This window comes from Vigna unguiculata, chromosome 5 (genome assembly GCF_037176805.1).
Source record: "Vigna unguiculata cultivar grain cowpea cultivar isolate G323 ecotype 2 chromosome 5, ASM3717680v1, whole genome shotgun sequence".
In the NCBI taxonomy this organism is placed as follows: Eukaryota; Viridiplantae; Streptophyta; class Magnoliopsida; order Fabales; family Fabaceae; genus Vigna; species Vigna unguiculata.
The window spans coordinates 48,918,705-48,941,769 of NC_140796.1; the positions used below are offsets into that span (position 1 = coordinate 48,918,705).

Consider the following 23,065-nt stretch of genomic DNA (forward strand, 5'->3'; position numbering starts at 1 on the left):
GTTAGCTTAAAACTCCTTAACATACTATTGATGACTGACACATTATTGAAGGTGACTTCTCCTAAAAAGATTGTATAATGGTAAATCAATGTCAAAATTTTTGTCACCCACATTGTGGCCTTTATACATGCCTTGTTCAATAACTTGTTTCGGCTTCTTCTTTTTCGTAAAACAGGGTTGTTTTGAACCTGTAATTGTAAAATAGGGTCAATGAACTTTTTATTTTTACAGAATAAGGTGAAGTCGTTATGACTCATGACGAAGTCGTCAACATACATGACGACTTCACTTTTTTCATACACATAAACTAGTAGGAATCCTAATGTATAGGAAGTCTAGGTACATCCCATTAGTTAGGTACAATAGGGAAGCTTGGGAGGGATGTACTCGGCCACGGACACGACAGGAAAGGGTGTTACTCAAGATAAGGCACAGTCAGTAAAAGAGGGTTAGAGTGGTGTGGTCAGAGGCATGTATCTCGGCCCAGGTGCCGTAAACATCACGGTCCAATGGCTAGACACATTTCAGGCACTGGAGTCAGGGAGTGGCTTGGTAGGGTGGCAGGCACGTGTAGGGTGGAGGCCGAGTAGATGTCGGCCCTTGGTGCCTGGTACATCTCGGCCCAAGGGTCCTGATGCGTAATGGGCCAGCAGTGCAAAGGGGTAGACCCATCCCAGTCACGGCAAAGATAGCACACAGGTCCAAGAGTTCGGAAGTCCAATGGAATGTAGAAATGTTACCGTTAAGGTCTGGGAGGCAGTTACTGTATTGATTAAGATTCCTTAGTGTTTAATGGGAGAAGGAAACCGCTCTGTAGGCAATAAAAGTGGGAATAATGCCAGGTAGTATAAAAGATATTTTTACTGTCTAATAAGAGGTAAGTTATCTGAAACTAATATTTTACAGAGAGTATCTGGGGTTATTGCTGACTTAAGCATCGGAGTATTTGCAGGTACCCACCCCTGACGGTGAGCCAGAGTCAGCTGTAAAGAGAAGAGACATGAAGTGGGAGGAAGAATACTGAAGGCCTTTGAGATCGCTTGGCTCTTACCCTTACAAGAACACCTAACAACTTCATTTTCGCAAAAAAAAAAAAAAAAAAACAGTCACACTCATGACGACTTCAGCTTGAATGTCGTCATGAATCCTTACGACTTCACTCTGTTAGGCAGAAAAAGAAGTCCATTGATCCTATCTCACAATTACAGGTTCAAAACAACCTTGTTTTACAAAAAAAAAAAAAAAAAAAAAAAAAAAAAAACACTTGTTTCATTAGGCCACTCAAACCTTTCGCTACAAACACACCTAAAAATGAATGGTGCTACAATATTTCCTTGTTTCAATTTTTTCTTTTTTGCATTTGGAATTTTATTATAGGGCTTCCAATAACCAACGCATGTGAATCATGTGTCAATATATTATGTAATATATATTTTATGAAAACACGACTTTCTTAAAATGTGTAATAAAAAAATTCATGAAATCAAGTCATACATGTATTTATATTTATGAACATAAGTCACTTTGTTTTCAACCTCTCCGCCACTTCATTAGTTATCAACACAATGTGTAACATGTTTTTATCACCCAATAATGCACCTTTCCTCTTATAAATCACTTTTGAAAAAACTTGCTTCATATTCAAAGGTGCATTGACTATTATTTTATATATGCAACTATGCAACTAACAATAGAAATAAGCTTGTAATCTCCAAGGTCTAAAGGATTACTTGTAATAAAAAAAAAGACAAAGGATGTATTACATCCTCTTGGTGTGATAGCAATATGAAATTCCTTTATAAGTTTTAGCAAATCCATCTTTATTGTCCATTAGAAGCATTTGATCAACTTGAAATCATATCCATCAACATATATGTTTTTATCATACTCACACTCTTAGTCTACATAGTTTACATCCCTCTCCTCAAAAGGACTTATTAACATTGAATTATTTCCATTATATATTGGAAAATTGAATCTCATCCAATCTCAATTTCCTTCCCAACTATTGGCTTAACAAATCTCATATGAAAAAATTGTTCAACTTATTCTAATTAACAAAGAATTGTCCACCCATCCATATTACACACTTAGCCTCTAAACATGATAGTCCTTGTTTTCAGTTTTTCCTTCAAGTGAGAATATTGAGTTGATGTCAAAGAATAGACTCATTATTCATAGTAATAAGGAATACCAAAGAACAAATTATAATAATGTAGAAACCGGGCTAAAGATTTAAACAATTCAACATGTTCACAACCATAATCATATATGGCGGTACACAATTATATTAGACTATTGTTCATTTTCTTTTTCTTTGGACCCTAACTTTTTTTTTTCTTAAAATATACCTATGACCACTAATTTCATTCAATTTTCTTTCTATGAATCAAATGCAAAAATACTATATTTTGAACGAAGAACACATGAACACACACATATTAAAAGAAAATTAAATTTTTGTTTTTTTTTTACAAAAAATTAAGATAAGAGAAGAAATTCAAACCATAACCTTGCTCTGCTACCAAATGATACAATCCTAACCGAAAACATGATGATTTTTTTTACTATGGATTTCTTCTATAAGATAAACAATAAAATTGAGAGTAAAGAACGCAAATTTAAACAAAGATGGAAAGCGCCACAGTATAGTAGATTGATAAGCAAAGGAAGATTCGCCACAAAAAGATCTCTCTTTGATAAAAATGAAAGGGTAGACGCCACAATCAAAGATAGATAAGTTAAGACACCACAATTCAATCCAAGATTGATAAGTCAATACGCCATAATCCAATATAAGATTAATAAGTCAAGACGTCACAATCAAGATTGATAAGTTTAAGGTAGATTCGCCACAAGTTGTTAATCATTTATAAGAATCTAAAGTTTTAGTCCAAGAACCAAACAAACCATCTCTTAAAGAAACAATTTTATTAATGAACGAAGTGATTACAAAAATTATGAAAATGCGTATAAATAGACTTTCCCAATATTCCAAAGATAAAAGATAAAAGAATAAAAATAGGCCCAACTATAAAAGTTGAACAACCACCTTAAAAAAATAAAAACTAAATCAAAAAGTGATGATAAAAAAATAGACCCAACCACATAGGCCAAGCGAAATTCAATAATTAAATTTAATTATCTAAATTATTATTTAATTGTATGATCTTCACCTCATCATGTCCTTTTAATGCTAAAAGTTCTTCCTCAAGTTTTTCAAGTATATGTCTGAAAGATAGTCCTCTATCAATAATTCTTTTGGGGTATTAATTATATGTATATGTTTGTTGCTTATTTGTACCACTTACTCTCCTAGATATGCCAATAAGGCATTTATTGAAACATAAGCTTTCATTTCCAAAATTGTTATAAGATGTGATCTTTGAATACTAGTTGTTCTTATTGGAATTCGACGTGTGGACCTTTGGACAGGTAACAATATTTGAATGGGTTGGAGAATCGTGATGTGTGCTCCTAAGGGCTGGAACCCAATAGAAGATTCATATGTAAAAGACTATTCGACGCTCAAGTCAGTAAGAAAGTTTGGATCTATTAAAGTAAGAAAGAATGAATATGAGAGAATCTGTATTTCTTTGTGAAATACTAGGTGTATTTATAGGATTTTTTGACTCTTATTATTCGTGTGATAAAAATAGATAGTATTAAGACAATATCAAATAATGTAAACAAATATAACAATTTACCGTTTATATGTAAAATTACTGGAAAATTAACAATTATGTGATACATTACCCGATATAGTAAATACTCTGTAAATATATGGTATTAAGAAATATTGAAACATAATCAAACTACCGAGGTTTAATCACATAAACAATTAATATATGAATATTTGCAGTAACAGATATATCTCAGAATATCTTCAAACTACTTTAGGTCAACAAAGTTAAACGAGACTTATTATGCCACGTCACTTAGCATGTTTCTTAGACCAAAAGATATGTGTACTAGTTTTTGTATTTTTTTAAAACAATGTAGACTCTTTCTCGTTTTTTCGGTATATTTATATTAGTGTTATTTTGGCTTTAAATCAGGAAAGTTTATTATAGATTGAAAATTTTGTCCAAATTGATGGGAAATAAATATTTTTGCTATAATGCATTTGTCATTGGAAATTAAAGTGGGGTGATTAGCTTTTAACTCTAAAACAATATTTAGATTATATGTAGTATTGGATTGGAACCAAAATTTTATATTAAAATTGAAGATAAGTAATAATAGCATTATTGGTTTCCAAGTAGCATTAGCATATCCTTTTGGATTTTTGGAGCAATTAATTGATGATTTTCAGGACAATTTTCCAAGACAATATCATTTATTGGTTCATTATGTTCAACAAGAAATTGAAGAAGTTCAAGGAAATCCCTATGGTTAGCATAACTAGTTGATTCATCATGACCAGAAAAAGCTAATCCTTGCTTTAAAATAAAACAAATGCAATCAATTGATGTTGTCAAATGTCTTCTATACACGTCACGAATTTGTTCAAATTACTTAGATATTCCAACTTCAATATGTTGATTTTGATTCATTAAATCTTGACACTTCCTACAAATATGACTATTGATGACAAATAAATCCATTTTCGTGGGTGTTGTCCAAATCCTTCCCATTTTGACGGAGAATTCTTGCATTGGTTGGGGATGGGTATAGGTATGGAGAATATCCGATTTTTTTAATTGAGGATGGGGATGAGGATGAGGATGTACATATCTGTCCTGTCCCCGTATAAATTATTAAGGCTTGTCATAAACTTTATTCGCATCTCCAAGATAATTTTCATCTTATCACAACCTCTATGCAATTATATTTAAATGATGTATATCAATCAAATATTTTTTATGTCTCACATTTGAATATTTTTACTTTTTTAATATTTTTATTTATTGTATATTTTATTTTCACACAAGAATGTTTACCACTCTTAATTTAAGGGTTCAAGAACATAAATATTTCATCTACTAGGTATTATAAAAAGTTTATTTTTTTTATTATATTATTACTATTATTTTGTTTCATTTGAAGAAGTTTTTTCTTTCGTTAAAACAATTCTCCTTATTTATCAACCATCCATTATATTGAAATTTGAAAAGTTTTCTTAAATCTCTAAGTTATTTCTCATCTTATTGTATCCTTGATTTTAATTTGTTCCCTTTATGCGATTTCATTTAATGGTTTCTCAAATTGTTTCCAAGACACAATTGATAATTTTTTTAATATTTTAATTTGTTGTTTATTTTTGTCATGTAGAATATTATTTTGATGTTTTTTATATAATTATTTTTTATTTTATAACTCATTATCATACCTGTAATTTTATCACTATAATTGTTTAAATAAATTTTATTTAATATAACATAATAATCTAACGTAATTTTCATAACTTTTTCATTATTATCCATATGTTCAAAAGATGAAAGATCTATGTTCAAATTCCATTATTACTAGTTTAATGTTTGCGCTCTGTGTGATTTTAATAAAGTAACATATTATAACTTTAGTGTATAAAAAAAGATATTTCATTATAATTTTAAAAATTGAAGTAAACAAATATTTAAAATATTTGTTAATTTGAATATTTGTTTTCCTTTTATATTTTTTTTTAAATTTTATCAATTGGGTTTCAGTAACTTTTGCAAATTTAATAAATGTTTTAATTCTCATGAAACTTTATTTTGTATACAAATTTAAAATCTATACATTTATAATTTTTTTCAAAATATTTGATATTGAAGAAACAACCATGCTTTTAATATTTGATAATATTATATTTCCTTTACCTAAATTTTATGTTATTTTATAAAAATTAATTAATTAATATCGAAACATTAAGGAAATCCGTACGAGTGTATTCTCATTATCCAGTAAAGATGTGGATGGGATACAAATTTAATACGATTAAATTTAGATATAAAGATGAAAATGCATTTTTTTTTCTAAGGATGGGTATGAAAAAACGAAACTCGTCTCCACTCCGTACTATTATTATACCTGATTATAATCACTAGTAGGACCTCTAATAATAAAAGATGAAAATATTTCTTTCTTATTATAAATTATAATTTGTGAATCCCATTGTAATATATATATATATATATATATATATATATATATATATATATTTAAAAATAAATATTTATATTTAAATTTTGTATGCAATTAAATTATTAGTCTTTAATAAAATTATATAAACATCTAAATAAATAGTATATATATATATATATATATATATATATGATTAATAAAATGAAAAAGTTTGAAATAAAACTGATATCTATTTTATGTATTTATTGTAGTATTTTTTATTTTTTATCAATTGATTTATATAATTTTATTAATTTATATAATTTTCAAATTATAATTACATTTTTATAATTTTAAATTAATATAATAAATATATTATAATTTTAAAAAGTCCCGTGCTTTCAAGGTTACAAATACTAGTTTCTATAAATTACAATTTAGATTATTAATTGAAAGTTTAAATGATTAATTTTGCATTTAAATGTATTTAGTTACCAAAAATTGTAGCCATACGAAATTTATGTTTTTAATATAAATTACTTATTATAAATTTACTAGCAACTTATATAGTAAAACATTAAAATTAAAACAAATCAGGAAAAAATAAGTATGATCTGTAATGAATTAGTTTTTGTATCCGTGCAATGCACGGGACTATTTAAAAAATATTTTTTTTGTTATTACAAATAACAATAATATTAAAAGGTAAGAAAATTGTGTAATAATATAATATTTGAACATATAAAACTTTAATGTTTTGATTATATTTAATATTATCACATTTAAACATTATTTAATATCATCATATAGAATTAGTAAAGTTTTTCTATCCACCTTTAATCTTGGTATTTTTTTTGAAGAATTTATAAGTAAACTTTTACACTTGATTGGTCCACATGTATTTTATGAACAAAAGTATATTTGAATTTTCTAAACGAAAGTGTTTTTTAAAATGTAATCACAATAAAATTTAAATATAACAAAAAATAAAATAAAACATGAATACAAATAAATATAACTGATAAAATATTAAAGGAATAAATAAACCAATGTAGAAGTTTGAATTGAATTTCTAAAAGAATATCATAAACAATAAAAATTTTAAAACAATAATTTATTATTTAAAGATTTTAGTTATGTCGAAAAAACAACATATTTGAATATTTTATTTGGGTTAAATATGTTTTTAGTTTTTTAATCTTCGATGAAAATTAGAATTAGTTCATCTTCAAAATTTTAGCTTAAAAGTCCTCAAATTTTATAAATGTTTAAATTTAATCATTTTAACCAAATTTTGTTTAATTTATTTAACATTTCAAATGTTTAAGGTTTTAATACCGTTTAACACATCTATGTTTTAATGTTAGCTAAAAAAATACCATGAAACTCGTTTAAAACATAAAATAAACATAACAAAATTTAGTTAAAATGACTAAATCTGCATACATATACAGTTAGAGGAATAAATTGGGCTAAGGTTTTAAAGAAAAATTAATTTCAAATTTTATTAAAAGTTAAGAAAAAAAAACATATTTAATCTAATTATTTTTAGAAACCCTAATATAATAAAATTTAAGTTTTTCAAAAAAAGAAACATAAATATGATAAGAATTCTAAATTTTGTAAAGATTTATTTTATGTACAAAAAAATATATATGAAGTCATTAAAAAACAACTACTAATGTATTTTTCAAATCTTAACCTAATGTAAATTTAATCTTTTGCTAAACTTTTCTCTATTAGACCAAAATTTAAATAACTTTATTTAAATATTTTGAAGCACAAATACTGACCATGTAAAAATATTAGTGTATTTATTTTAATTATGTTAAAAACAAATAAAAAATAAAATAATTATGAAGTGTTTCTCGGTTAGACATTGTCAGACAGGGATTTATAGTTGTATTTATGACATTTTTATCATCATTTAAAATGACTATCCTTAATCATTTATTTGTATTCATTCTTGATATGGGTATATACAATTATACATGTATAAATATCGGAAATAAAATCTAGTTATATTTTATTAAAAAATATAATAATTTTAATAGGGGTAGATTTCCATTGTATCAAAATAAATAAAAATAAAGACATAAAGACATTGCATACAAAATTGGTACCATTCTACACTCTAAATTAACCTTCAAAAAAAAGGTATATGTTAGGTAACAGCAATAAAAAATACTACTATAAATATAAACAATATATTGTGATTTTAATTTAATTGACCATTTTATTAATTAAATTTTAAATGTTTTAAATATAATATTTATCTATATATTGTATTCATATACAATTTTATTGAAAATTAATGATTTTAATTATGTAATAAATGACAGTAAATATATTGTATTTATGAATTTTATTAAATCTAGTTTTAGTTTTATATATTTTTATCCAATATTTTTGTGTGAAAAAAAAGTGAGAGTTCATTTTTGTACATTTTACTGTAAAAGAAAAAGAGAGATTTTTTTTAAACTATTGTAAGATAATATTTTTAATGCATAAAATTAAGTGAAATATAATCTTCATATAATTTTATACATTCTTAGACATATTATTATATTAAAATAATACATTTAATAGTAATGATAAATTGTTATTTTTACATATAACAAAATATAATTACTCTTTCACACTTTATTTTTATTACTTTCTCAATTTTATTTCAAAAATAATAACAAATGTTACTCTCTATATTTTTTATCAATACCTATAATTATATGAATGTCTTCTTCCAATAAAAATAAAAAAATTAAGAAAAAATAAATGAACTAAAATAAAAAATGCAAATTTAAATTGTAATAATAACAAAAAATTAAATCAAATTAATAAAGATTAATTGACAAAATATGATTCCTCAAATCTACTAAGTACAATTATATTTGGTTTCTAAAGCATGTAGTCTGAAAAACATGAGAAAGAGAATTTCCTCATTCTATAATTATTAATTAAAAATATAAATGATTAATTTTGCATTTAAATGTATTTAGTTACCAAAAATTGTAGTCATAAGAAATTTATGTTTTTAATATAAATTACTTATTATAAATTTACTAGCAACTTATATAGTAAAACATTAAAATTAAAACGAATCAGGAAAAAAGAAGTGTGATCTGTAATGAATATGTGGATGAATATTTCAGGGAAAAAAGAAAAATAAAATAAAATTGGGTGGAGGCAAAAACAAAACAAAAGATCTTAAAATCCCGCCTCCTTAAGCCTCCGTTTTGAAACCCTCACCCCAACGCGCTCTCACCCTTTCCCGCCTCTCTCACTCCTATCTCCCTCCTTAAAATCCCTAATCCTCATCTTTCCATTACAATCTCTCTTTCTTTCTTTCTGCCTCTTTTTCTCTCTCTCTCTCTCTCTCCCCGTGTCTTTGATTCTCTGTACCTTCGATTCTCACTTCTCGCTGTCTTTGCCATGAACCGCAGAACCAGACCTAGCATCTCTCAATCCTTGCACAAGTACCTCAAACCCGGCGCTCTCGCTCGCATCCGTGATTCTCGCATCAGCGCCAGATCTCACCGTCTCAACACCATCCTCCGCCACCAGATCTCCCTTCGTCGTCCTCCCTCGCCTTTGCCGCTCCCTCCCGCCGATCAGACACAGGCGGCCGCCGCCGATTTTCCGTTTTTTGTCGCCAGGATCTACGGCCCGCGCTATCCTCAGCGCAAGAAACTCATGGCCGCCAAGTCCGTCCTCTTTCTCCCTGTCTCTCCCACCACGGACTCGCCCGATCTCGTCGACGCCTTAGCCGCCGATTTTCTCGTCGCGAATTGAGCTAAATTTTATGCGATTCTTATATTGTAGAATGTAGAGTGGTTTCTATGTGCAGATGTAGCACTGTTGTTTAATTATGTGCAAAAACAAAAAAACCTTACTCAGATACGCCTGAAATTAATAAAGTGAAATCAATTTTCCTAGTGCATGTCTGTTTCTCCAATTTATTATGTTTCTGCTTGCGTTAATAATTTTCCTATTGTGATGACTTTGTTTGAATGCACACTGAAGTATAGTAATGGTTAGCTTCAATTTCTCTATGTAGATCTTCCTTTAGAGTGGAAATTAAAATATAGAAATAGTTACCTCCAATTTCACTATATAGATACTCCTTTAGGAAGTTATAGTAATGAACGCATTCGCTTGGTTTTGACATTAATATCTTCCTGTTTGATAAGTTAGTTTGAGATTTAGGGTTTATTGGTGTTTCATTTATTGATTGGTTCCTCTGTTTGTACTGTGGTGAATTAATAGTAACTTTATTATTCTGTTTTAACCAGTAATTAGTGTGTTTATTGGTATGTTTCAACCAGTAATTAGTGTGTTTATTGTTCTGTTTGAACCAGAAGTTAGTGTGTTTATTGTTCTGTTTCAAAGGCATTATTACAGTGGTAAATTAATATGATTTAATTGGTTTACTTGTGTTTCTATAACGTTTATGTTTGTAATGCTGTCAAATAAGATCTGTATGTTTTTATTTTTCTCCCACTTTGAAGGCCATGTTAATCTGTATTTTACTCTGTTTTTGTTGAATCCTGTTCATGTATATTTTTACTCGGCACACATTTGTTTTAGGTAGTTAAATAGATTAAGACAAACTGTTCCTGAACAGTTTGAGATTTGAGCATGTCCTTGGTATGGCCATTTTGCCAACTTGGCTAGTTAAATTTTATGGCAACTTAACTGTTAAACATCCTGGATATTTTAGTCCTAGTTACTCCTGCACATAAAGAATGTGGATGCTGGGTGTCATTCTGCTAACATGTATATGAACTAGTTTGTTCTACTTGTCAAATGAACTTGTTCAATTAACTTTGCATTCTGGTAGTTTTAATTAAGGAATAGATGGGGCAAGGAAAGGGCAATTGCTTATAGCCAGAATGAGCATCTCAGGACATGGTAGTAGTTTGAAACAGATGAGTAACTTCGTACATAATTTAGCCAATCTAAAGTTCATGTTTGTGTAACTTGTTAAACTGACTTCTGAATGCCTCTGATATTTGGTTGCAGCATAGCATCATAGAGATGCATAGATCTCCATCCTTGCATCACATGTGTTTCAGCTTTCACAAACATGTGTCTCATCATAGGTTTGTGACACTTAATTGCTATCGGTTAGTGTATTCTATTCTTAGAAATATATTGCTAGGTTGAAGTGATGGTACTGATGAAGAGACACGACTTATTTGGGATAATAAGTTGTGTAGAATATAGATGGTGAGTCGTGCATTAATGCCTCTTTATTTTTTTCTTTCTATTGCACATTTATTAACGCCTTGACATTTTTTTCTTCTTAAATTAATAATTTAATAATCTTTGACAAGTCTAAGTTCCATTCACCCAGAACAAAATTTCAAAATTTGATTGTTTTCCTTTCATTTATATCTTTGTTTAACAACTGTCTGCAACATTAATGTGATTATATGTAATGCGATGTTAAAGAAGTATTGTAATTCAAATTCAACAATGTCCTGTGTACATGTTATTATAGTCAAGAGATAATTGTTGTTTTTGTAAAAGTTTTTCTCCCACCCTTAACTAATTATAAATAATTAATGTTATGTTTTTAATGTTTTGATTCATAATTTTGAAAATTTATAATATATATTTAGTATTGAAAATACATATTATTTTATTAAAGATGTATATTAATTTTAGTTTTTCCTATAAATTTATCTAGATAATATTGTTGAAGTTGCATTTAAATTGTTTTTAATTTCGATTCAGGATGGTTTATCGTCACAATTGTTCCATTAATTCAGTTGAGGGTTAAGTGAAACTGAACTACTTTTTCATTCTCTTGTGGAATGAGGATTTGCTTTTTGAAACTTCCTTCTATTTTCATTTGAAGAGATACTTGATCTTAGAACATTGAAGTTCCGAGTTCTATTTCTAAATTATTTGATCTATTAGAACAATTTTAAATTTAATTATGTGAAAAACAAGTTTTTTTTTTCTCATCTTTCTAAAATTTATAATTATTTTTAAATGTTTATAAACGGAGTAAACGCTGATTTTAGTTTATCTATTTTCTTTTTTCTTTTTATTTTTATCTTTTCAGAATTTGAGATTGTTATATTCAGTCTTGAATTTTTATATTAATTTCTATAAATAATATTTGTCTTAAAAAACTTAAATTTTTAAGAATTTTGAATTGAAATTACAAATACCAGTGGATATCACATAATAAGATGGTCACTTCCTATAATTAAATACATATATGTCACACGTTAAGGCATAACCAAAATGTCTAATTTTTCATTATAAAAATAATTATTTTTATAGGATTAAAATTAAAATGTATTTGTTTTATAGGATGAAAATGTTGGGTATTGGGCTCCCTTCCTATGTGGAGAAAAGGCCCAAAATTTGAGAAGCCCATGTCTCACTTAAACCTAGTGGAGAGGAGGCTATAAAATAAAGAGAGAGGCAGAACAATAGAGTCAGAATACACTGAAAGCCCTAACACATAGAGGGAGAGGTAGAGGGAAAATTCTGTTCACGTTTTTCATAGAGCTGTCGCAGTAAATTCGGCGCTGCGGATTCGTTCACCGTTGGATCGGGCTGAAATTTTTACAGCAGGTTCGGAACTCATTGCTCTTCATTCTGACCGGTCGGATCTTTGATACGAGGTCTGAGTTGGGAGATATTAATTTCGCACTGCAGCAGTGATTTGTAGAGGTTTTCCTCTCTTGTTCTTCTCTATTTGAAAGCTTTGTTGCTTTGTTATTTGGTTGGGTGTTGGCACTAATTTGTGCTATTGATTAAGACTCTTTTGTACTCTTGTTGATCATAGTGAAGCTATTTCTTTGGTCTGGACGACTCGTGGTTTTTACCCTTGATTTGAGGGGTTTTCCACGTTAAAAATCTTGGTGCCTTTATTTGTGCTTTTGGTGGTTTATTATTGCTGCTCTTTGATTATTGCTCCTCATAGATTCTTGCAAGTTAGGGGAAATTATATCCGCTGCATTCTCTGGTATATTGTTTGTTATTGTTTTCCCCATCAGAGTGGTATCAGAGCTCTTGGTTGGGCTATATTTACTTGCTTGAATGATGGAGGCAAATGCAAAGATGGTTGCTTTGAATGGTACAAATTATCATTTGTGGAAGGGCAAGATGAAAGATTTATTATTTGTCAAGAAATTGCATCTTCCGGTCTTTGCTACACAGAAGCCAGATTCTATGTCTGAAGAAGAATGGGACTTTGAGCACCAACAGGTATGTGGTTTTATTCGGCAATATGTTGAAGATAATGTTTATAATCATATTGCTAATGAGACACATGCCAGAGCTTTGTGGGAGAAGATTGAGTCTTTGTATGCTTCTAAGTCGGGCAATAATAAATTGTATTTGTTAAATTGCTTGATGAATTTGAGGTACAGGGAGAATTCTTCTATTTCTGATCACTTAAATGAGTTTCAAGGGCTCCTAGATCAATTGTCAGGAATGGGCATAAAGTTTGATGACGAAGTTATGGGATTATGGTTGCTTAATACTCTACCAGAGTCTTGGGAGGTATTTCGGGTTTCAATTACGAACTCTGCCTCGAATGGTGTTGTTTCTTTTCAGATGGCAAAGAGCGGTGCTCTTAATGAAGAGATGAGAAGGAAGGCACATGGTTCTTCATCTCAGTCTGAGATGCTTGTTACAGAAGCTAGGGGGAGAAGTCAGAAAAAGGAACATAAAGGTGGTAGAGAGAAGAGTAGGAGCAAGTCCAAGTCAAGATACAAGAATTTAGAGTGCCATTTTTGTCATAAAACTGGACACATTCAGAAATACTGTTTTAAGTGGAAAAAGGAGAACAAAGACAAGAAGGGCAAACAGAGAGAGAATGATCATGATGATGATGATCGTGTCACTACTGCTACAGATGGTGATCTTGTTCTTCTTCGTGACTTTGAGTCCGTTAATCTTGTATCTGATGAGAGCATGTGGATTATTGATAGTGGTGCTACACTGCATGTTACACCTAGGAAGGAGTTCTTCACATCTTACACTTCTGGTGATTTTGGAGTGTTGAAGATGGGTAATGATGGTGAGTCTAAAGTGATTGGTGTTGGTGATGTTTGCCTGCAAACCAACATGGGAGTGCAGTTGTTGCTTAAAGGAGTCAAACATGCTCCGGATGTCCGTTTTAATTTAATCTCTGTGCAGTTGCTTGATGATTGTGGTTATGACAATCACTTTGGTTCTAGTAAATGGAAGCTCACTAAAGGTAACTTGGTTATGGCCAGAGGGGAGAAACAATCTAAATTGTATTGGACTAAAGCTTTGGTTGCTAAAGACAGTGTGAATGCTATGTATATGGAGGCATCTTTGTGGCACCGGAGGCTTGGTCATATAAGTGAGAAAGGGCTTAACTGCTTAGCTAAAAAGGATGTGCTTATGGGATTGAGAAATGCAGAATTGGAGAAATGTTCTCATTGCATGGCTGGTAAACAAACCAGAGTATCTTTTAAGAAGCATCCACCCTCAAGGAAGTCAGAATTACTTGAATTGGTGCATTCTGACGTTTGTGGCCCATTAAAGGTAAAGTCATTTAGTGGTGCAGTTTACTTTGTTACTTTTATTGATGATTGTTCCAGGAAGCTATGGGTCTATGCTCTTCAGCGGAAAGGTCAAGTACTTGAAAAGTTCAAGGAATTTCATGCTATGGTTGAGAGGCAATCAGGCAAGAAGCTGAAATGCATCCGTAGTGATAATGGTGGTGAGTACCGTGGACCTTTTGATGTTTATTGCAGGCAGCATGGTATCAGACACGAGAAGACTCCTCCTAAAACTCCTCAGTTGAATGGTCTAGCGGAGAGGATGAACAGGACCTTGGTTGAAAGGGTTACATGTATGCTTTCAGAAGCAAAGTTGCCTAAGCACTTTTGGGGAGAGGCATTGCTTGCAGCTGTGCATGTTATTAATCTCAGTCCCGCAGTTGCTTTGAATACTGAGGTGCCAGACAAAATTTGGTTTGGTAAGAATGTTAGATATGATCATTTGCGTGTCTTTGGTTGCAGGGCATTTGTTCATGTTCCTAAGGATGAAAGATCCAAGTTAGATAAAAAGACAAGGCAATGTATCTTTATTGGCTATGGTGAGGATGAATTTGGCTACAGGTTTTATGATCCTGTTGAGAAGAAGCTTGTTAGAAGCCGTGATGTACAATTCATGGAAGATCAGACCATTGAAGACATTGATAAGGTGAAGAAGACCACACCCGAGAAAGACAGTAATCTCACTGATGGTAATCCGATGAGGTTGCCCACTCACAATTTGGAGAATGTTGAAACGGAAGCTCAAGACAATGAGCAACATGGTGATGTTGATGATCAACAGTTTGGAAGTGGAGTAGAGGTTCCAATTGATGATGCTCAAGAGGAACATGATGATGATGACGATCTTGGTGATATACCTGAATCACCTCAAGTCCAACTCAGGAGGTCTAATAGACAAAAACAACCTTCTACAAGGTATTCCTGTGATGAGTACATAACCTTGACTGACGGTGGAGAACCTGAGTGTTTTGAAGAGGCTTTGGATAGTGAAGAGAAGAAACAGTGGCTGGATGCAATGCAAGATGAGATGAAATCTTTGCATGATAATCACACTTACGACTTGGTGAAATTGCCTAAGGGCAAAAGGGCATTGGAAACTAGGTGGATTTTCAGGGTGAAACAAGATTCAAATTCTACACTTCCAAGGTACAAGGCCAGATTAGTGGTGAAAGGTTTCAGACAGAAAAAGGGTGTTGATTTCAATGAGATTTTCTCACCTGTGGTGAAAATGTCATCCATCAGAACTGTGCTAAGTTTAGCTGCTACTCTTGATTTGGAGGTTGAGCAGATGGATGTGAAGACAGCTTTCCTTCATGGTAATTTGGAGGAAGAGATATACATGAAGCAACCTGATGGTTTTCTTGTTAAAGGCAAGGAAGAATATGTGTGTAGACTAAGGAAGAGTCTATACGGTTTGAAGCAGGCTCCAAGGCAGTGGTATAAGAAGTTTGAGTCTTTTATGTGTGAGCAGGGTTACATGAAGACTACTTCTGATCATTGTGTCTTTGTTAAAAGTTTTTCTAATGATGACTTTATTATCCTGTTATTATATGTTGATGACATGCTTATTGTTGGGAAAGATATTTCCAGAATTGACAGGTTAAAGAAGACACTTGGCGAGTCTTTTGCCATGAAAGACTTGGGAGCTGCTAAAAGGATTCTTGGCATACATATCTCACGTGATAGGAGAGAAAAGAAGATTTATCTATCACAAGAGCAATACATTAGGAAGGTGTTGCAGAGATTCCAGATGGAAAATGCTAAAGCTGTGAGTACTCCTCTTGCTACTCATTTTAAACTGAGTGTTAAACAGAGTCCTTCAAATGAAGTTGAGAAGACCAATATGAGTAGAGTTCCTTATGCATCTGCGGTGGGCAGTTTGATGTATGCGATGGTGTGTACAAGACCAGATATTGCACATGCTGTTGGTACAGTTAGTCGATTTTTGTCAAACCCAGGTAGAGAGCATTGGAATGCTGTGAAATGGATTTTGAGGTATCTTCATGGTACAGTTGATATGAAGCTTTGTTTTGGAGGTGATAAACCTACTTTGATGGGTTACTCAGACTCAGATTTGGCTGGGGATATTGATTCCAGAAAGTCCACTTCGGGCTATTTGATAAAGTTTGCAGGGGGAGCTGTGGCTTGGCAATCAAGACTACAAAGGTGTGTAGCGTTGTCTACTACAGAAGCAGAGTTCATTGCTATTACTGAAGCATGCAAGGAGGTGTTATGGTTGAAGAAATTCTTGCAGGAGCTTGGTTTTAGGCAAGATAACTATTCATTGTTTGTTGATAGCCAAAGTGCTATCCATCTTGGTAAGAATCCAACTTTTCATTCTAGATCCAAACATATTGATGTGAGGTATCATTGGATACGTGATGCTTTGGATGCTAAGTTGTTGGAGTTGAAAAAGGTTCATACAGATGATAATGGTGCTGATATGATGACTAAAGCATTGCCAAGAGGAAAGTTTGAAGTTTGTTGTGAGATCGCCGGTTTGGCGGTTATCTCCACATAGTTGTGAGGGGGAGAACAACACCAATGAGATATGAGCCTAACCACATAAGATACTGACACCACTCTCAACCCAAAACCTTAAGGCAATGGGTTTATGGGTCTTTATTCTTATATAGTGCTCTACTCTCTCATTTCTAGCCAATGTGGGACTTAGAATCACACTTGGATTCCTAACAGAAAATACATTAAAGTTTTAACTTTACTAACAACAGTATAAACTAGAGGTTCGACATTCTATTCTCTTAATCAATATTTGGGGTTTGATCCGAATACGAAATTATAGCTAAATGTAATATTTTATTTTAGAATGAGATGGTTAAAAAAAAAGAACCAATAAAATGGAGGTATTCTATATGGTACGTGTGTTTTTTAACCATGGATGAGTGAAATGGGCATCCAATTGTCAATGTAATTATATTAAGTATGACATACAATACGAAAAAGAATTGCGTTCGTTCATTTTATAATTGCGCCAAAGAAAAGTGTTTTATATTTAGGACCAGTTGACACAGTATTTATTTATAGCATTTAACCAAAAAAATTTACTAAAATCTAACGCATAAACAAATGGTAGAGGGTAAAATACTATATTTGTTACCTGTTTTATTTGAACACAACCTTGTCATGCTTGCAAAGCCTTACAATATAACAGAGAAAAAATATATATAAATTGTGAAAATCAATCCACACTAATATAAATAAATTTTAATTTAGGTTTATTCAAATAGATTTACTCTAAATTCAGATATATATATTTTCGGATTTAAAATCAATGTACTTAATTGGATTTGAATTAAAATTGATTAAATTATTTTTAGAACTTTGAAAATTCAAAATCAATGTACATTTAAGTTGAGACAAGACACTTAAAGACTAGTTCAATTCAAGTAAAGATCCAAAATCAAATAAACTTGAGTCTAAGGCGAAGGTCAATCCAAATCGGTCAAGATAAAATTGAATTTGCCTGAGTCAAAGATCGGACCTAGTTGACCCAAGTTAAAGATTGAGTTGAGTCGACCAGACAAAAAGATTTAGTCAGTTTAGATTGGATCGAAAGGTCAAGTCAAGTTAGCCTAAAAAAATTATGTGCCAAGTCTGCCCGAATTGAAGAATTAGAAAGAGGTGCCCTTATATGAAGATCAAGATGAGTTAGTTCAGGTTGAAGAATTGAGACAAGTCAACCTAGGTTCAAAAATTGAGTCGACTCGCCTAAGTCGAAGGTTAGCTCAAGTCGGCACTACTCGAAGGTTTAATCAAGCTGACCTCAACTGAAGATCGAGTTCGAGGTCAAAGGTCGAGCAGAGTTGGCTTTGATCAAATAATTAGGACGAGTCAGCCTAATCGAAAAAATATAGACGAGTCAACTTGAGATCAAAGGTCAAATTAAGTTAGTTTGGGACATAAGTCAAGCCATGCCCACTAAGGTAAAAGGTTGATCCATGTCAACTCGAGCCAAAGGTCTAGCTGACTAAACCCAAATTGAAGAATCGAGATGAGTTGACCCTGATTAAAGAATCGAGTCAACTCAGCCTAAGTTGAATGTCGAGCCAAGTTAGCCACGATTGAATGTTGAGCTAAGTTGGCCCAAACCGTAGTTGAGCCTAGTTAGCTATAGTTGAAGGTCAACCTGATATAGTCTAGGGTGAATAATCGAGATGAGTTGTCCTTGTATGAAGGTAGCGATGTGTCGGCTAAAGCCAAAGAATGAAGACAAGTTGGCCTAGGCCCAAGGTTAAATTAGCTTAGTCGAGTTGGCCCAATGTGAAGGTAGATATAAATCGGTCTGGGTTGGAGGTTGAGTTGAACCGAGCCGACTTGGACTAAAGGTCGAGTTGAGTGGGTCCGAATTGGAGGTCGACCCTTGTCGACTCGAACCAAAGGTCAAGCCATGTTTACTCGGACCAAAGATCAAACCATGTTTACTTGGACCAGAGGTTCAACCTAGTTGGTCAAAGCTAAATGTCAAGGTGAGTCATCTTAGTCTAAAGGTCTGGATGAGTCGTCCGATGTCAAAGTTCAAGTCAAGTCGACACAGACTTAGGTCGAATGAAGTTGGTTCAGACCCAAATTGACCAAAGTTAGTTCTATTTCAACCCAAAATGATACAAATTGGCCTGGATTTGAATTGAGCATAATTGACTCAACCTATATCTAATAGATGTGATAGCGAATATATTATATTGATCTCATTGAATCTTATAAAGTGAATTCAATCTAAATTAAGTCTATATTTAATTTAGTTTAAATTGGATTAAAAAAAATCTAGATCTGATTAATTTAATTAAAATAAATCTGAATTACAAATCCAATTAATTTTATTGAACTTAATTTTGAAAAATCTAATCCATAATCTTAGTTGAAAAGAGAGGTTGTGAATAATTATAGACTCGGGAGGTAGCTAGCAAATGCTTAGTTACGCTACTGGATTGGAGATTGGATAGATAAAAGACTTAAAATTCATTCATTGAACCATTCACACCGGTGAAGTCTTTGCGTTGGTGCTATAGTGTCTATAGTTGACTAAACAACATACTTTAAACAACACTTTAATCTAACTTTAATAAGGGTTTGAATTTAAAGTTAATTTTTATTACGTAACTTTTAAGTTAAATTTCTTAAATATTGAGTTTTTGAGTAATAGATTCATTTTTGTTGAGAGAAAGGATCTGAGACAAATAAATCACTAAATTGACCTTTTTCTCGCAGTTGTTAAAATAGAGTCATATACCTTCTAGATTTTTTTTTTCTTAAAATTTTGTCTGAGAAGAATCCTTTTTATTAAAAAAGAAAACCGAGTCAAAGAGGTTGCCCTTACTTAGTTGCCAAAAATGACTCTTTGCCTCTTTGTGTGGTAGAAATGTTTTAATGAGAATAAACAAACAAACAAATAAATAAATAAATAAATATATATATATATATATATATATGATTTTTTATTTTGTGTTCATATTTTAAAATATCAATTTTATCTTTTAAAATATAATTATATACTAAATTTTTGAAAATTAGCTATTATTTTTACAAATTTTGTTCTCTATTTATTAATAATTATTATTTTATCTTTTCTTATATATTCTACTTTATTTTTAATAAATGGAATTTTATTTTTTATATTAACTTAATAATATTATATTATTCATCACCTATTAATATTATATATATTTAAAAAATGTATACAAAGAAACGCGACACGCGACATCACTATGTATACGTTAGTGTATATATATATAAAAACTCTAAAATCATATACAAATTTTCCAGAAAGCTTTTATTCAAAGGTGTCATTAATTTCATTTAATAAAAATTCCTTTTTAACTTATTAGTTAACTTTCCCATCATAGCAAACAAAAGAAGAAGTTAGAAACGATCTTTAAAACAACAAAGGAAAAGTCAAATAATATTTAAAACAACAATTTGTTTGAAAACTTTTATAAGTAACAACAACAAAGGAAAAGTAAAATAATATTTCAAATTTGATTTGTAACTTCTTCTAATTTTAATCTAATTTTTTGCAAATAAATAAATAAATATAATCTAATTAACTATAGTTTTTCCATTTAGTGTTTTTTAAATAGATAACCCAATACAAATTATGATGTACATGTAATTTTTTTAAGACCCAACACAAATTATGAACTGTAATATGTACATAAAGAAAATTAAACAAGATATGAAGGTATTATTTAAAAAATATTAAAATTAATGTGATAAAACATTAATTTTAGCTAAATTAGGGTGAAAAAATGTTCTGGATACATACCCTGGTCCCCTAATATATTGACATTTGGATAATCATCTTATACAGTTGTTGGACTTATACAGTATTGACGGACTCATAGTTTCTTTTTTGTGCACCATACTTCTTATTTACTTTTTTAATTTAATTATTTTCTCCAAATTTTATAATTTGGAAACCTTTTTTATTCTGTAAGTCGAAACATAAAAGGGCTTATAGATTCATCTTCTATGAAAAATAAATAATTTTTTTTGCATAAAAAAGTTTGTAAATTGTGTAATTTAGAAGAAACTTTTGAAGTTAGAATTAAACAATCTAAAGGTTATATTTTGATTAAAAAACGTTTCTAATTTGTATAATTCAAAAATTATTTTTTTATCAGGAAAAACTTTTGAATTATATAATCGAAGAATATCTTATGTAAAATTTGGAAGTCACTGAGAGTTACATAATTTATAAGTTATTGGTACAGCATAGAAGATGATTGGAACTAAGGACAGTTTTGTCTTTTAAACACTACATGAGGACGTAGGAATAAATCATGGGGTGGAAAAAGAAATTTCTTAAAACACGATTGGGCCGATGTCCATTAGTTTTTTTTTTTTTTATATGTTGCCAACTGCTTCTTCTATGTTAAAAACTTTAAAATACTGAAAAAATATTTGAAAATAGATTTATTTTGTTTGACTACAATTGAAGAAGACCTCACACTCATGAACAGTGAATTGATGATGAAGATGGTAATTATGGATTAAAAAAATGTGAATTATTATGCATTTGTTCCCCACAATGGAAAAGAAGAAAAAGTTAAATGATGATTTCTCCTTTTAACGAATGAAGCTTCTTGGATTATAAAACTTTAATAGATTAGTCTTTGAAAAACACTTATTATGTAGTTTGTGGGCACAATTAAATAATGGTGAAGTTATATTATTGGATACAGGGAGGGAAGAAGAGACAAATTTTAATAATTAGATCATATATTAGGAAGCATTCTTTTTTTGAGGAAGATAGTAGATATTATTTTAAATATCTAAAATTTAAAATAATAGTCACCCATTTTATTTGTCAGCAACAACCTTTATAAATTTACTTTAAAAATTAACATTTTTATGAAACATATCCCTTTAATGAATGTTCGTCTAAATTATATTTCAAAAATACATTAAATTTGAATAAATTATATTACTGATTAAATTATTTTTTGAGATGATAATAATTGAAAAAAACCAGAGAATAATTTGTTTCAAGATTTTTGAAATATTGAAAAAAAAATGTTGTATCTCAGCCAAAACTATACCAAACTACGGTGATCATTCAATATTTAATTTATTTTCCTGATTGACCTAAAGTGTAATTTTTAAGTTGGAGAGATTCACCAACCAGGGTGTATAAAGACAAAGGATGTATAAAACTATCTTCAAACTAAGGTTTCGAAATGAGGACATATTAGTGAAACATTTGACTTAATTTTCAATATTTGAAAAATATCAATAAAAAACTATCTAATGACTTAATAATATAAAATCAATAAAATTTTTGATTTAAAAATAAAAAATAAGAAATCAATTAACCCATACAGACCTTAATTGTGTACGTTCACAGATATTTTGGTCACATGTGAACAACACGTACCCTCACTAATGACTGGCATGGAGCTTCCATGGACTACCATACATCACAAAGAGAAAAAAAAAGTTTTATTTCTCATTGATTCACACAATACCCTAAAAATGATTACATTATATCATTGCCACAGGTGAAGGTCCATTATCAAAAATGCCCTACACATTCATGGTAGTGACAGATAATAATGTTACATTTCATTTATTTCTTCATCACTATATATATATATTATTTATTTTGTGTGTGTCCTTGTTGTCCCTAACTATAAAATTGAATACACCATGCCACTATCAATGTGGTAGGGATACAAACTTTAAAAAGTGACCCCTTTTATGCGGCACAAAGTGAGAGTACATATGGATATGGTAAAATAAAATAAAAACAATAATATGAAATATTGAAAGGTAGGTTTAATTCAAACTCATATAATACACATCTCTTACATAATATATATAATCTATCGTGAGTGAAATTAAATATCTATAAATGAATTAATTTATAATGTATTTAAATCTAACTCACTTTTGTAAAATTAATTTAAAGATAAGAATTACTTCTATGATATACTAATTTATGTTTT

General features: G+C 30.4%; 1 protein-coding gene across 1 annotated transcript; it reads left to right on the plus strand.

The window, feature by feature from the left end:
• Window positions 1-9,302: 9,302 nt before the first annotated feature.
• Window positions 9,303-9,985, plus strand: LOC114185745 (uncharacterized). The gene has a single exon (XM_028073639.2). It carries the CDS (start codon window positions 9,478-9,480, stop codon window positions 9,835-9,837), a length of 360 nt encoding a protein of 119 aa, XP_027929440.1. The 5' UTR covers window positions 9,303-9,477; the 3' UTR covers window positions 9,838-9,985.
• Window positions 9,986-23,065: the final 13,080 nt, after the last annotated feature.